Source organism: Myotis davidii, unplaced genomic scaffold, assembly GCF_000327345.1.
Source record: "Myotis davidii unplaced genomic scaffold, ASM32734v1 scaffold333, whole genome shotgun sequence".
In the NCBI taxonomy this organism is placed as follows: Eukaryota; Metazoa; Chordata; class Mammalia; order Chiroptera; family Vespertilionidae; genus Myotis; species Myotis davidii.
Window position 1 is genome coordinate 1,441,059 of NW_006285266.1, and position 16,261 is coordinate 1,457,319.

At 38.4% G+C, this 16,261-nt stretch overlaps 1 protein-coding gene across 1 annotated transcript in view; it reads left to right on the top strand.

Annotated features, from left to right (window-relative positions):
- SMYD3 (SET and MYND domain containing 3) overlaps window positions 1-16,261 on the top strand; it is a 464,760-nt gene that overhangs the window by 14,586 nt on the left and 433,913 nt on the right. Inside the window, exons 2-4 of the mRNA XM_006756044.2 lie at window positions 487-594; window positions 3,078-3,135; window positions 5,683-5,819. Coding sequence (XP_006756107.1) covers window positions 487-594; window positions 3,078-3,135; window positions 5,683-5,819 — 303 coding nt within the window. The remainder of the gene's footprint in view (window positions 1-486; window positions 595-3,077; window positions 3,136-5,682; window positions 5,820-16,261) is intronic.

A 16,261-nucleotide genomic window follows, 5' to 3' on the forward strand; every position in this document is an offset into this window, starting at 1 on the left:
AGTGGGCGGGCATCGGGAGGCCACTATGGCACGGGGCAAGCACTATGGGCAGTCTATCTGAAGTGTACCTGGCGTATAAGACGACCCCCCACTTGGAGGCATATTTTTCAGGGCCAAAAAATCGTCTTATACGCCGGCAAATACAGTATATTCAAAGTCACTGTCTATTATTGCATCCTGTTTAATCTGTAAAAGACCACCTTATGAATTATTGAGTAAGTCGTAATGATTCTTTATTAGGACTCCACCAGCCAGGTAATAATGGGGGCGGGGGAAATGGAAGGACAGAGGTGAAGCAGAAGCTCTCAGTGCCCAAGCCGGGTAACTGCATACTTGGTGAAGACTGAATCGTGGAGCACATTGCTTTCATTTCCGATTTTGAAGTGATATTTAGGCGGTTGAAGTTAATGTTGATAACTCCCACACCAGTGTCAATGAAAGTTACATTTTATGTCTTGTATGCTCTCCCCACTCTTCTCTTAACAGAAGAAAGCTTGGCCAGACCACAAGCGGGAATGCAAATGCCTTAAAAGCTGCAAACCCAGATATCCCCCCGATTCCGTCCGACTTCTGGGCAGAGTTGTTGTCAAACTTGTGAGTACAGAACTTGTGAAATATCCTTGGTTTTTAATTTAACAAAAGCACTCACATTTGCATATATTATTCTTTAAAAAAATACGTTTTTATTGATTTGAGAGAGGGAGAGAAACATCGATTGGCTGCCTCCTGCACGCCCCTATATGGGATGGAGCCCGCAGCCAGGCCATGTGTCTTGACGGGGAATTGAACCTGGGGACCTCTTCCTGCATAGGATGACAGGACACACGTATTATTCTTATTGAAGGCTGAATTTAAATCCATATGAAAGTAGAAGGTGGATTATTACAGGGCGTGTCTTAAGTCAACAGCTTGCTGTTTTCCTATCAATCACAGCATCAGTGGTGGTAATGACGTGCACGGCCCCTCTTTGAAGGCCCTGGGTGTGATCTCCTGGGATTGGAGACAGGAGGTCCTGTATTTGTCACATGAGAAGTTAGTAGAATCTGTTATGTTGCCTTTATTACTTTTCTACTGTGAACTAATGCACAGAGTATGTATATAATTCTTGTCTCTTCAACTGAGATTTTAATTTTATGATAATTAATCTTACATGGAAGAGTACTTATTTTTTTATTTACAGTCAAGATTCAGTGAAATTGTGTCTTCAGTTCTTTTCCTTGCTCTGCCGAAACAACTAGTGGGTTCTGTGACATCCCCCTCTGGTGACACCTTCCAGATTTTTGGGATCAGCCTTTAGCATGAGTATCTCTCAAGTTATTGCAAGCTCCAGCTCTGTTCTCTCCGGTTTTGTATGGACTTTTTTTGGCTATGAAATTTTCTAGGGGTATTTAAGAATGTAAAAGTATGATTATATACATAAAACTAATGCAATGTTATATTTCAGTTACATCTTAATGTAAAAAAGGATTTGCAATACCAAATGGGCATTGTCTTTGGACTGAATATGCAACATACATATTTACTACTATGTATACATTGTGTTAAAACTTACAAATTTATTTCAAAGCATTAATAAATTTAGAGCAATTTTTATCATTATGCATTTCTTTAACCACTGGATATTAAAAGTTTAATCACTGTTATATTTGAATGTGAACTTTTTTCTACTTTATTAATATTAAACAGATAGACAACTACTTTTAGAGCAGAGATGGGTTGCTTCAGAATCACTGAAGGTCCTAGTTCTCAGTCACCACCCCTGATCTACTGAATCAAAACCTAAAAGGAAGCAATCCTATATAATAAAAACCTAATATGCTGTGTCCGTTCATCTGGTCGTCCATTCAACCAATCAAAGCATAATATGCTAATGATATGCTAATGCTGCTCAACTGCTCACTATGACGTGCACTGACCACCATGGATCAGTCGACTGGTCAACCAGGTATTATGACATGCACTGACCACCAGGGGGCAGACGCTCTGACAGGTAGGTTAGCTTGCTGCTGGGGTCTAGCCAATAGGGACTGAGCGAGACAGGCCAGACATGCCCTGGATCCCTCCCATGGTCCCTCCCTGGCTGGCCAACCTCCTGCGTCCCTCCCCGGCCCGAACGTGCACAGGTGGGGTCCTTCAGCCTGGACTGCACCGTCTCGCAATCTGGGACCCCTCGGGATGTTGGAGAGCCATTTTGGCCCTACAGCAGAATGACTGGTCCCTGTGATGCCCACTGACCATCAGCTCCAATGCAGGAGCTGCCCCCTGGTGTCAGTGCACTGCCACAGGGGGAGCACCACTCAGCCAGAAGCTGGGCTCATGGCTGGTGAGCACAGTGGTGGTGGCGGGAGCCTCTCCTGCCTCTATGGTAGTGCTAAGGATGTCCGAATGACAGCTTAGGCGGGGAGCGGGCCTAAGCCGTCAGTCAGATATTCCCCAAGGGCTCCTGGACTACGAGAGGGTGCAGGCTAGGCTGAGGGGCGCCCCTCCCTCCGCCAAGTGCCCGAATTTCATGCAACTGGCCTCTAGTTGTGAAATAGTTACTTTGCATAGAGTACTTTCTCTCTCCAGGCCTTGTGGTAATCACTTTACCTGATATACCTAATTTCACACCCAAAACAGTCCTGTGAATCAGCTGCTGTTATTACCCTTATGTTCCAGATAACAAAATTGATTCCTCTTGACTCAAGGTTAAGCATCTTGTCCAAGGTTGTACAGTTTGTAATAAATTCTTATTTTTATTGATCCATCTTTGCTTTTTTAATGATAATTTGTAATAAAATTCTTACAGTGATACAAACTGTATAAATAGAATGGGGGAAAAAATAAAAGTATGAAATCGTGTAAAAGAGTTTTACATTTGGAAATTAAGCTGGTGGTTACGTCATAGCTTTTATTTTATTAAGTTGTTACTGATTAAATAATTGAACGGTAAGAACGTGGTGAAGAGAAGGAATATACTGGATAGAATTTTACTTTTTAAAGAGACTTTCATTAAATGTCTAAAGATACTCAAACATATTTATTTATATATTGGAAAACTTGAAATTGTTTTGGTGTTTTCCGCCTTTACTTCATAGATGGAAGAAACCCCTTCTGAATCGGAGAAACTTTACTCATTTTATGATCTGGAATCAAGTAAGTGATTATCAGCATAAAAAAAATCCTGTCATTTATTTCCTGAGATGATGAATTGCTTTGTTTTTTGTCTCTCTGTTATGTGAGGGAAATCTAACATGAGCATATTTAATTTATTCTGGGTAGCTTTGGCCATATAGGAATTTGTAAAGTGCCAGGTTAGGCAGTGAGGGGAATGTAACCCCTAGTCCAGTTGAAAAAATAATTTTTCTTCTGTTTCTCCCTCCCTTACTCTCTTCTTCCCACTCTTGCTTTCTTTTTGATGTCACGAAACAGTGAAGTGAACAGGGTGGGGTCCTGGTGTCCAGGGAACATTTAGGTTCACTGGTCGAAACACAGATGACTTAGGCTCTCTAACAGCATTGAGCATTGTTCTTCTCCCGATGGCCGAGCTACTTGGGAACAGTGAAAGGCTTTCCAGATCCGAATGTTAATAAATGTAGGGTTTGTTTTTCTTTCATATTGGCACAGACACTCTTCATTGAGGTTGCAAATGACTTCAACGCAAAAGTAGCCAGAACTCATAGAGTAAATTGGCTACACAGTTTAAGATTTGTGTTGGAGGTGAATCTAGTACAGATTTATGGTGATGGGATCCCACTTGCCAGTGATAGTGCATTATTATTTAAGTATCACCAATCATTAGGGAGATGCAGATCAAAATTACAGTGAAATAATCATCCCACCCCATTAGGATGGCAACTATAGGGGAAAAGAAAGAGAAAACAAGTGATGGCGAGGAGGTAGAGGAATTGGAACGGTAGGAATGTAGGATGGTATGGCTGCTATGGCAAACAGTATGGAGGTGCCTCAAATAATTAAAACTATAATGATCATACGTCCCTGGATTCTGGTTATACACTCAAAATAATTGAAATTAAGTATTTATTCATCTATATTTATAGCAGTATTAGTCACAATAGCTAAAACTTGGAAGCAACCAAATGTCTATCAATGAATGAATAGATAAGTAAAATGTGTTATGTATACACAATGGAATATTATTCAGCGTTAAAAAGGAATGAAATTCTGACATATGCTACAACATGGATGAGTCTTGAGGATATTATACTAAGTGAAATAAGGTAGTCTCGGAAAGACAAATACTGTATGATTCCACTTATATGAAGTACTGAGAGTACTCCAGATCATGAAGAAAGAAAGTAAAATGGTGGTTCGCAGGGGCTGTGGGAAGGGATGAGTGGGAAGTTATTGTTTAATGGGTATAGAGTTTCAGTTTTACAAGGGGAAAAGTATTATGGAGATGGATAGTGGTGATTTTGCATAACAATGTGAGTGTATTTGATACTACTGAACTGTATAGTTAAGAATGGTTAAGATGATAAATTTTATGTTATATATGTTTTCCCACAGTTTTGAAAAGAAATAACTGGATTAATTGTTCTGTTGAACAAGTAATTTAAAGAAAATATGTAGACCTGACGTGAGCAACAGAGTTATGCTCTAGTTCAACTGATGTATCTTTTCTAGTTTTAACAGAGAACTAATTAGTCATTTTTTTGGTATGTTATTGCTAAGTAATTAACATCTCTTGGAATGAGTTTCACTATTAACATTAGCCTTGCTCACTAGCAGTGTTGTACACACTGCCTTAAGTGAAATGCTCTCGAACTTTATTAATTGAATTGTGCATTCTTAACCTTAGCACTCCTTGATGATATACATTAACTGATATTGGCTGTAGAACTTTCTTCTGTTTCAGCTGAAGTAGCACCATACCTTGTTTATTCAACTGAGAAATGATTTGACCTTGAGATTTCTTTGGATGGTCCATATTTTCTTGTTGATGTGCTTTCTGATGACAGATTTTACCACTCTCAACTTCAGCTGAACTTTTTATTTCTATTTTATACATACATATATATATATATATATTTTAAAAAATATATTTTATTGATTTTGGAGAGGGATAGAGAGTTAGAAACATCGATGAGGGAGAAACATCGATCAGCTGCCTCCTGCACACCCCCTACTGGGCATCAAGTCCGCAACCTAGGTATATGCCCTTGACTGGAATCGAACCCGGGACCCTTCAGTCCACAGGTGGATGCTCTATCCACTGAGCCAAACCGGTTAGGGCTTCAGCTGAACTTTTTAGTTTTCACTTTCTGTCCCCCTGCCCCTTGGGAGATGACCTTGTTGTAAACTGTTTCATAGAAAAGTCTGCTTACATTCACTGATTTAATAAGTATTTATCATGTTTGAACATGTGTACAGGATGATGTAGAAAATGTGGTAACACATCTTTACTGATTTTGTTTCTAATATTTTTCATCTGTATGTGTATTTATTTTGCTTTGATAAGTGTTTGATCTTAACAGTATAGATGAACGTTGGCAGAATTCAATTGCTAATGTATGTGTCGTGATCTGTAGTTGGCAAAAATAAGAAAGATATGTGTTTGCTCTCTGTCAGAATGGAATCTAGGGCAGGAAATCGCTAGTTAACAGTTATCTTTGAACACCTGAAAATTATCCATTAAAAGTTCACTGTGTGATTGTGCTATTTATTTTCTCTTTAAAAAAGATATTAACAAACTGACTGAAGATAAGAAAGAGGGCCTCAGGCAACTTGCAGTGACATTTCAACTTTATATCAGAGAAGAAATACAAGATGTTTCTCAGCTGCCACCTTCCTTTGACATCTTCGAAGCCTTTGCAAAAGTAAGTGTGACGTTTGGTGTTTTTGCTAATGCTCTGCATCAAGCCTTCACTCTTTATATTGTTGTTGATCCGTGAAAATCCAGGACCCTTCGTGTCTTATATCACTCTCCTACCTTACTGAGTAGAGAATGAAAGAATGTATTACTTATATTAAAAGGGTATTTACTTTTAATGTTTTATTCAGTATTCTTATTAATGACCCAAGTATGTTCATTGTCAGCTCTCAAGACATACTCTGCCATTGCATTCATTTAGTTTTGTCATGGTGTTTCAGTAATACAGCCTGCTTTGAAATTAAATTTATTGGGGTGACTGGTTAATGAGATTATATAGGTTTCGAGTGTACAATTCTATGATACATCATCTGTATATTGCATTGTGTGCCCATCACCTAAAGTCAAAATCTTCTTTTGTCACCATATATTTAACCCCTTTACTCTTTACTACTCCCCTACCCCCCTTGCATCTGGTCCGCCATACTGTTGTCTGTGTCTTCTTTGACTTGTGTCACTTAGCATAATACCCTCCAAGTCCATTCATGTTGTTGCAGATGGCAAGATTTCATTTTTTTTTGGTTGACTAATATTCCATTGTATATATGCACCACTTCTCCTTCATCCGCACATTGACTGATGGGCACTTAGGTTGCTTCCATATCCTAGCTATTGTAAGTAAGGCTGCAGTGGGCGTGTGGATGTGTACGTCTTTGGGAATTTGTGTTTTGGGTTTCTTCAGGTAAATGCCCAGAAGTGGAATTGCTGGGTCCTTCTTTGTCTCTTGTTATAGTCTTTGGCCTTTTTGTTTGTTTCTGTTTTCATGAAATATCTTTTTCCGTCCCTTTGCTTGCAGTCTGTGTGTTCCTCTCTGAAGTGAGTCTCTTGTAGGCAGCGTATGCGAAGGTCCCATTTTCTTATTCAGCCACCTACGTATTTTGATTGGAGCATTTAATACATTTACATTTAAAGTGATTATTCATAGGTATGTGGTTATTGCCATTTTGTTATTTCTATTTTTGATTTTTTAAAAATTTTCTTCTTAGAGAAGTCCCTTTAACATTTCGTGTAATACTGGTTTGGTGGTGATGAACTCCTCTAAGCTGTGTCTTATCTGGGAGCACTGGAGGTTTAGATTGTAGGGGTTTGCTGTATAAATATATCCTCTCCACTTAGGAATTTGTTGCCTGGCTGTAAAATTTAAGTAGCATGAGACATAGCAGTGAGAACTTTTTCTAGAGGGTACCAAGGAGAACTTCATGTAGGAAGTAGAAGTGGATGCTGGAATTCCAGGAGAGAGGATGGTGCTGGGAAACAGTTATAGACAGTGGTCTAGAAAAGTGGCTGGGACTATGGGGAGCTGAGAAAAAATCGATCCCCTCTGCAGATCTGAAAGGTAGCTGCTACCTGTGGAGTACATAGCAGTTATTCTTAGAACTTTTGAATAAAAGATTGGTGTTTAAAAAGCTGGTTTTGCATTTTGGCAATAGAAAATTTGTGAGGGTAATAGTACCTCACAATTAACTGGGTGAGGTACTAGAATTCCTGTAGAGAGGGTGCTGTGGGTGATCATCTGTTTGGATGGACAGACTGAAGTGGTTTGCTTGAAGGTTCATTTGCAGAGCAGTTTTTTATTTTTAGATTGTGTTACTTGAGAGGAGGGCGAGGTGTGCCTGGATGGAAATAAAGGTATGAGGTAGGAGGAGCGTGATGGTTGCTGCTGACACGAATGAAGGTGGCCAAAGGGTGGGAGGTGCATTGCAGATGCTTGTTAGTGAGAGCACAGGAGACATGCAGTTACTTACATGTTCATGAAAAATAGAGGCCAAATTCATGTGCCAGCTCTGCTAGGCTGTTAGGGAAGAGAACTGTGTGTCTCCATCTCTGCCATCCCTTCCTCCTTCTCATCCCATATTTTCCCCTCTACTTCTATTTCTAACACAGTTTCCTGATATATTTCAAAATGGGTTTATCTTGGCATGACAATTGCAGTGGTTCAGTCTATTGATTGAGTTCTAAACATTTACTACAAATATAGGAAATGTATATATGAATAATATAAACCTTAAAAATGGAGAAAGTAACAGAGAGGATACATTTGAATGGGGCACTGGGCCGTGCTCAGCACGGCCAAGGGTGAACCTGAATGGTGGGCAGTGAAGGATTAAAGAAGACAGACAAGAGAATCAAGCTGGGGCTAGGTGGGATGCTGCTCTCAGATGGAGAGACCGTGCCACAGCCTGCAAGCCGAGTCTTTATTTTATAGCCAGATCCCACGAGGCAAAGTAAGGGCATGGTCAAGATATTTAAAATATTCTCCCAGGTTTTGAATCTACTCAATTACATGCATCTGAACTCTGTGAAGCTTTGTTTTGGCAGCACTTGCCACACCTTCTGCAGCCTACATCACTCAGCCACCTGGGACCACAGGTTCGGACCATAAGGTCAAGCTTACAACCATAGCCTTTGGCTATAATTGTGCTGGGAGGGCTTTGCCCTCCAAGCTGGGATCTGCACGTGGCTTTGCCAGGAGAGGACTGTGCCCTCACTTTAGTCCGAGGCTTGAACCTGTCCAAACACTGTAGCCACTCTCCACAGGGCACTGAATAGTACTATGTGGTTAAATCGCTTTCTCAGGCAAGTAATTGAAATGCTCTCAACCTCAATCTCCCCGTCTGTAAATAGGAATAATAATAAAATCAACTTCACAGATAAAAGTACTTAAAGTGTCTCGCGCTACTACTCCTGCCCTCTACTGCTGGCTTTATTCATATTCTGCTATAAGACTGCAGTGTTGTGTGTCTTCCGTGCTGTCGTCTAGAGCAGCAGTCGCCAACCTTTCGGACCTCATGGACCACCAGTGGTTGGTGACCGCTGATCTAGAGTGCCGCCTGCGACTGACTGGAAACCAGAATCTCCGTTGGTTGCTCAGTTTTGCCCAGTGCTGGCTTCTCTGGAGTGCTGAGAATGACGATCTTGTTTGAGAAGAAATTTTGCCAACAGGCTATAGTACCTTTTCCTTAGTAACTGACTTGGTTTCAGCCCATAGCTATTGTGGGCAGAAATCATATACTGTGCCCTGCACTCATGACAGCTCCATGGTTTCAGAGTAGTTCCTTGGGATGTCATGTAGGAAATGGGTGAACAAAGTGTTTCTAACACATGCATCTTAAAAGGATGGAATTGAATATAAAAGTTATTCAGTTATCCTGCTATAATCCACTGAAATGGCATGGAATGTATAGTATTTCTCTATTCCATCCCTCAGAGTGTACATTGATAATTATTATATCGATAATTGGTAATGGTTATTTATAACTTAATGTCAGTAGGCCTAGATTTGAGCTTATTTTCTATGCACAGAATATAGGTTGTAGAAAAATGTACTTAATTATTTTTTTCTGAACTTATAACTTCCTTTTCTAAAAATGCATTTGGTAGATCTTATCACAAAATGTGATAAGATCTGAAAAATAAAGTAGAAAATAAACCAGTTGCATAAAATGTTTCAAAAACAGACTGTAAATTGGAAGCAGCAAGAGTAAAAGTGACCTCCTCATCACAAAACATGTCATCGTTGGTGTTTGCAGAGCCCAGCAAAGTACCCATTAACCTCATAAAGCGGCACAACTGCCACAGTGTCTTTTGGTTAGAAATTCCACATCTATTAGGGAAGACGTTCCCTCCCTTTTCCTTTCAAACAAAATAAGAATTCTCCCGATAAATGTTATTTTTATTCTTTAGGCACATATGTGACCTCCGGACTCTAATTTTTAATGCTACGAGTTGCAGCAGGTTTTGCAATATACACTGTGATTGTATAGCTTTTAGAAGGTGTTTTATTTTGGCACTGTGATACTTAAATTTTACATTCAGTTTTATTAGTGGTAAATTCCTTTTTATTGGAGTCTTTTTTTCACTAGAGTAACAATGGAGGATATATTAAATCAAGAATCTTGCTAATTTATAATATGAAAAGAAAGAGTAACAATATTTTTGATTGAGATGCATACTTGCATTTGGGTGGTATATGCCATTAGACATAGAGTGATAATAAATAATCTATATGATGTTTTGCCATAACCTCATAATTTTAGTGGAGCATATATATCAACATGGAGGAAAAATGACTAAATAACTGTTTTTGTCCTTTTTTATTTGCTGAAGGATGGGGTACCTCAGTAAAAAGCAAGAACAAGTTGTTCATGATATGTTCAGTTATTAATCTTAACATTTCAGTTCTGTTGACTCTCTCATTCTGGATATGCTGGTGTTTTATTACTTATGTGTTGTGGTAGGCTAATTTGTGGGAAGAATATTACCTTCATTGTTTTGAAAGGTCAGGGGTGTGTGTGTGTATTTGCCACTTGAGGGCTTCAGGGGTTTCATATAGGACCAAATTTTAGAGCTTTTTGTGGCTCAGCTCAGTTGGGTTTCACCGCTGTAGCATTCTATAAAGTAGTAAAGAAAGCAATCTTTTGAATTAATAAAGTGATGAATTACCTAATTACAAATTTGATGGGAAAAGGCAGTATGATAACTTTCACTGCATTACTAAGTGATTCCAGTGACTGATCAGATGTGCCTGGGTTCTATTAAGGAGAAATATGCCATTAAATATTTAGTGCTGAGAGCGAGCAGACATCCAGGACTGCTAACCTCCGGTCACCGGGAGCCTCATCTGTATACGTGGAGGTGGCTGCTGCGGGAGCGTCTCTCTTGTCTGCTCTCAGCAGCTGCTAGAAGACTTAGTGATTTGGGTTGCACCTTTCTTCTGGTTTTACGTAAAGCAGGCAAACAGCCAAGATACTTAACTGCACACCGAACCCGGCATTCTAATTATGAAATGCTGATGCATTTATGATTTATATGTTTTTCCTTCATTACAGTAGATTGAAACTCTGAGTAGATTCAAGAGACAATTATTCTCACAAATGGTCTTCTAAGTTATGTGACAATTGTAGGACACTTGGGCTTTCTAAACAAAACAAATGATGTGTTTTTAATGATGATGTTTATTTATCATGTTCTTCATCTCTTGCCTTTCAGTTAGTATTTCTCTTCATTTATGTGTAAATAACCTATGGTGAGTTGGTGTATGTTTATCATATAGTTAAAGACCAGATGCCAGTTAACTTCCCAAGTTGGGAGGATAATTAGTAAATTCTTAATCAGCATTTTTATTTATTCCTGTGTTGGTCAAGGTTAATTACTTATATAAGGCTAATGCTTTGATTAAAACTACTGATGGATAAACGTGTTTGCTAAGCCTCGTTGCCTTATCTATTTGAGTGTGTAACTTGCCATTAATTCAGATGGAGGTGATGTTTTTAAATGACAACGTGTCATTGTGAAAAGGTAGAGGTTACCTTCATTGCTTTGGCCTTCCCTTTAGTGGCAAAAGCCTCTACTCCAGTACTGCGTCTCCCTACTGGGGTGTGACCTCCTCAGAGCCAGGAATGACAGTTTATTCATTTTGAATTGCTAGCAATCCTCACTGTATGCAGTAGGTGCTTAATTGTTAACTGAATGAAGGAATGCATGAAAACCGTCCCTTTGCAGTTTTATGGCGTACACTTTATTAAATACTTTTGAAAATTAATACGCTTCTGTAAGTATGCAAGCCTGTGTACAAAGGAATCTTTATCATGATAAAATTGACAAAGTTTAGTAAATTAGTTGATAGCTCAGAATCATAGAGGGTGCCATTTTTCTAAATTCTAAATTCTTCGGGAAATGATGGATGATTATATTAATTGTTCCGCGGTAGCAAACCTTTTCTGTAAAAGTTCATATATAGTCAATATTTTAGGCTTTGTAGGCCAACAGGAAAAAGTCAGTTACTACTTCATCACGTGCTTTATAATGCACAGTGAGTGAGAGGGCTGTTTATGGTCTCCGTGGCAACTCCTTAACTCTGCCATGATAGCCCAAAGCTCCCAAGGATAATATATAAGTGAACGGGTATGGCTGTATTTCAATAAAAGTTGGTTTATAGACACTGAACATTTATTTTTTAATATATAATTTTCACTTATGCTTAAATATCCTTCTTTTTATTTTTCTCCCAGGTATTTACAAATGTAAGAAAGCATTCTTAGCCTGTAGGCTGTGCAGAAAGAGGTGGTCGGTCAGATGTAGCTGATGGGCCGTTGTTTGCCAACCCTTAAATCATTATTTGTAAGCCAGAGGTTTTTTTTGTGTTCAGTAGGAAATAGAATATGCTATCACAGTGGTTCTCAACCTTCTGTCCCTTTAAATACAGTTCCTCATGTTGTGACCCAACCATAAAATTATTTTCGTTGCTACTTCATAACTGTAATGTTGCTACTGTTATGAATCATAATGTAAACATCTGATATGCATGATGGTCTTAGGTGATCCTTGTGAAAGAGTCGTTCAACCACCAAAGGGGTCGCCACCCACAGGTTGAGAACCGCTGTCAGCTGTCAGAAGATTTTCTAACTTAAAAAAAGGATAGGAAACATTTTATCCATTACCTTCTAACAAACCATTAGTTCTACAGTTTTATGTTGCCGATCACATTTATAATAAGCACACTATGTGCACAATAATTGTTTATTGAGTTTTCTTTTTTAATCCAAGAAAATTTAATTCAAGAACTTTAAAATGTTTTAATTCATTGATATAGTAAAAAACATATAGTGTTTCACTAAGGATTAGAAGAAATAAATAGAAGAAAATACATACTTTATTAATGTCTTACATGATCATTTTTAGTTTTTGGTTTTTTTTTTTTAACTATAGGTGTTATATGTTATTTTGCCTTGAAATGAAATGTAATGATACAATTTTCTAGTAGAATTATTTTGGCTATATAACTCAGGTTGAGAAAGTTTTTGCTTGATTTTCAGATCATTTTCTTAGATTACGGATATTGCCCTCAGACTTTACATTGTGGCTTGACTATTTCTGTTGTGAATGAGGACCTCTCGTGAGACAAAAATAAATGTTTAAAGGCTATAATATTAATAGTAGTAAAATATTGTGATTAGCTGCTTTGTTAAATTTTGTAATGGGCAGAGAGTGCTTTTTTTGACAGCAGAAATTAGACATTGCTATTTGATGTGGAAAACAAGGAGATTTGGTATATTATAAAGGCAAGCAGGCGAGTTTGGAGATGGCTTCTGCAGACCAGATAAAGAAAGGCGTGTCCTGATCAGAGAGAAAATAGCCTCTCTACTGTCAGCAAGACTCGGTTGTTATTGGCATTTTTATTTTCAGTGCTTAATGCTACGTGTTTAAAGAGATAATTTAGATAAATGCTCGTTTATAAAGTTTGATGAAGGAAGGGCAGAAAGCCTTGTCACATCAGCAAGTTGATCGTGGCTCCGTGTTTGGGAGAACGTTATCATCAGAATGGTTCAACGGTTTGTCAGGCTGCTCGGGCACAGCTTGGAGCTGCCTGTCCTGGAAAGAATTTCATTCCGGGTTAAACTCAATGAGAGGAGTTGTCGCCACGGGTATAAGGTAGGACCAAATGATATAAAGGCATAGTTTGAGTCTGTGGATTCCTGTAGTTACAATATGGAAGTCTGTAAGATATCTTTCCCCATCCTTTGTCCAAGTTCTGTTTATTCTTGAAGTTTCAACTCAAACCTTCGGTGAAATCCACCTAACCAGGATGGCCCTTCCCTGTTGTAAAATCAGTAGTCACTGGTGCTCTCTCTGCCGATCATTTGGGGAGTGTGAATCGTCTCTATTAGTTATATGTCTTTATTTCCTTTGGTCCCACTTAGATTGGAAACTGTGAGGAGTCCTGGTATCCAATTCCTTCCTTAAGCAGAGCAGAACCATATAATTTTAGGCTGAAAAGGTCACAGAAATGAATCCGTTCCCCACTCCTTCTCCTCTTCCCATGGCGCTTCAGTTGTGGCTCAGAGACGGTTATGTAGTCACCTAGTGACAAGAAAAAATGCTAAAATTTAGGTCTTTTGAGCTCATTCTGATGCTCTTTCTGTTAGGTGATGCCCAAGTGTTCAAGAACTAACTTCTAAGTTGAAGTAAAAATGTGATAAGCAAACAGAACTTAATATTACAAACAACTTTTGGCACTATCTATTCTGTATATGCTTTTCTGCACATCTCCTACTGGGGATGTGCCTGCAATCCAGGTACATGCCCTTGACCGGAATCGAACCCAGGACCCTTCAATCCGCAGGCCAATGCTCTATCCACTGAGCCAAACCGGTTTCGGCTGATTTGATATATATTGCAAAAGGATTCTAACTGTAGGGTCAGCTAACATCTTCATCACATCTCATAACATTTCTTTTTGTGTGTATGAATGGTGAGAACATTTAAGATCTAGCAACTTTTAAATACATAGTACAGTATCATTAGATCTAATCACCATGCTGTCTAATACATTCCCAGAAATTATCATCTGGAAGTATGATAATACTCACTCCCCTTGGACCAGTATCTCCTCATTCCCCACACCCTCTTCTATTTATTATATAGTAGGTCAACCGTATAAAGCCAGAAAATTAAGAATAAGTTACTTAATAATATAGAATAATAGTAATACTATAAGAATAAGAATAACAAGAATAAGAGTAATACTATAGAATTACTCTTATCAGCATTTGAAACTAGATTAGGTTGTCTCTGTAATGATGAGTTTTAATCTCAGAGATGCTCTATGGCTGTGTTTAATGATTGTGTACATCTTCCCATCAGATAACTCAGGACTGCTGTATTATATACTTTGCAGATGTGGTTTCATCTCCTACTCCTACTGCTCCCATACTCAGCAAGGAAGTCAGTGGTATTAACCCTGGCATTTGTCTTACACCAGTCAATCAAGGGACAATTCAGGGATTTATCACAAGGTTCCTAGTACTACACTACCCCAATTTTATTTAATTTTTTACTCACAAAATACTGTAACAAATATAACATTTATTTCCTACAATAGCCCTCTGAGTTATTATTATTTTCTTCTGCAGATGAAGAGATGCTGAAGGTCACACAGTTTTTAAATAAGGAGCCAGAGCTTCAACTTGGCTCTCTTGATTTCAGATTCCCCGCCTCCCTCCGAACTGCATTCTGTGTTATGTTAGTTTTGTATGGAGCTCTAATTATGAGCTATTATAAGCCTCTGGAGCAAAATTCAGAGTATGATAAATGAGAATATTTGATAAGATTTCTATCACTAATACAAAAGTATTGGTAGACAAAGCTTTATATTACTTAATTAGGATTCCTGTTACCCTTCATACAGGTGGTGTGTCATGGTTTACACACCTCTCTCCTGCATGTATTCAAATCTAAAATGCTGGTAGGATGGGTGGAGGAGGGTAGGCTTTTCATATCAAATAAATCTGAACTGATGCTGCCACAATTCTGTGTGAAAATAATGACACTTGAAATGGAATTTGAATGGAGCCAACTGCTTTTTGAAATCTGGATTCCATAACCTTGAAGTACTGAATATTAAGTCATTATTTATTCAAGAGCCTTCAGTTTGAGCCTGTCTTGTTTTCCAGCTATTGTTGGATCTGTTTTTTCCCCTATGATTCTATAAATATTGCACTTACAGATCAAGACATTTTATAATGGAATAGAATATATATGCAATATAGAAGAAAATCCTTTATAGGTATTTATTTGACCTTAAATTTTATACCTGCTGTTAATGGCATAGGCAGATAATTTAGAAGCATATTGTTAAGTAGCAGAAAAGTATCGGAACTTTGTGTGACTGAACTTGGCAATTGTGGGCCCTATTTCAAGTTTTAGTTAGTATTTAGTTTTAGTTTTGATACTTATATGAAGCATTTATCAAGGGGCTGTTAATGCAGAGTTGCTCCATTAGGACCAGTTGAATTAGGATCCGGATTAGAATATTCTTTGTTGTTGTTTGTTTCTTCACTTCCATTTACCATCTTTTTATTTATTTAATTTTTTTTCTTTATTGATTAAGGTAGTACATATGTGTCCTTATCCCCCCATTGCCCCTCCCACCCCACTCCCGTTCATGCCCTCACCCCCCTGTTGTCTGTGTCCATTGGTTAGGCTTATATGCATGCATACAAGTCCTTTGCTTGATCTCTCACCCCCTCGCCCCTCGCCTTCCCTCATAGGTTGAACAGTCTATTGGATGCTTCTATGACTCTGGTTCTGTTTTTGTTCATCAGTTAATGTGGTTCATTATATTCCACAAATGAGTGCGATCCTGTGATATTTATCTTTCTCAATTCTATTTATGACTGTTTGATTTACAGACTTTTCCTCTCCCTTCTCCTCAATGGCTGTATGTTAGGTGGACTCTGTTAGAATGTGCAGCATAAAGCATAAAACCAAAGAGAATCATTCATTTTCAATATAGCATTTTTGTGCTTTCTGCAGACTAGTGCCTTCTATATATAATATGCCTCCTGAGCAAATATGAAGCATTCTTAGAGTGACTTACATACATGCAAA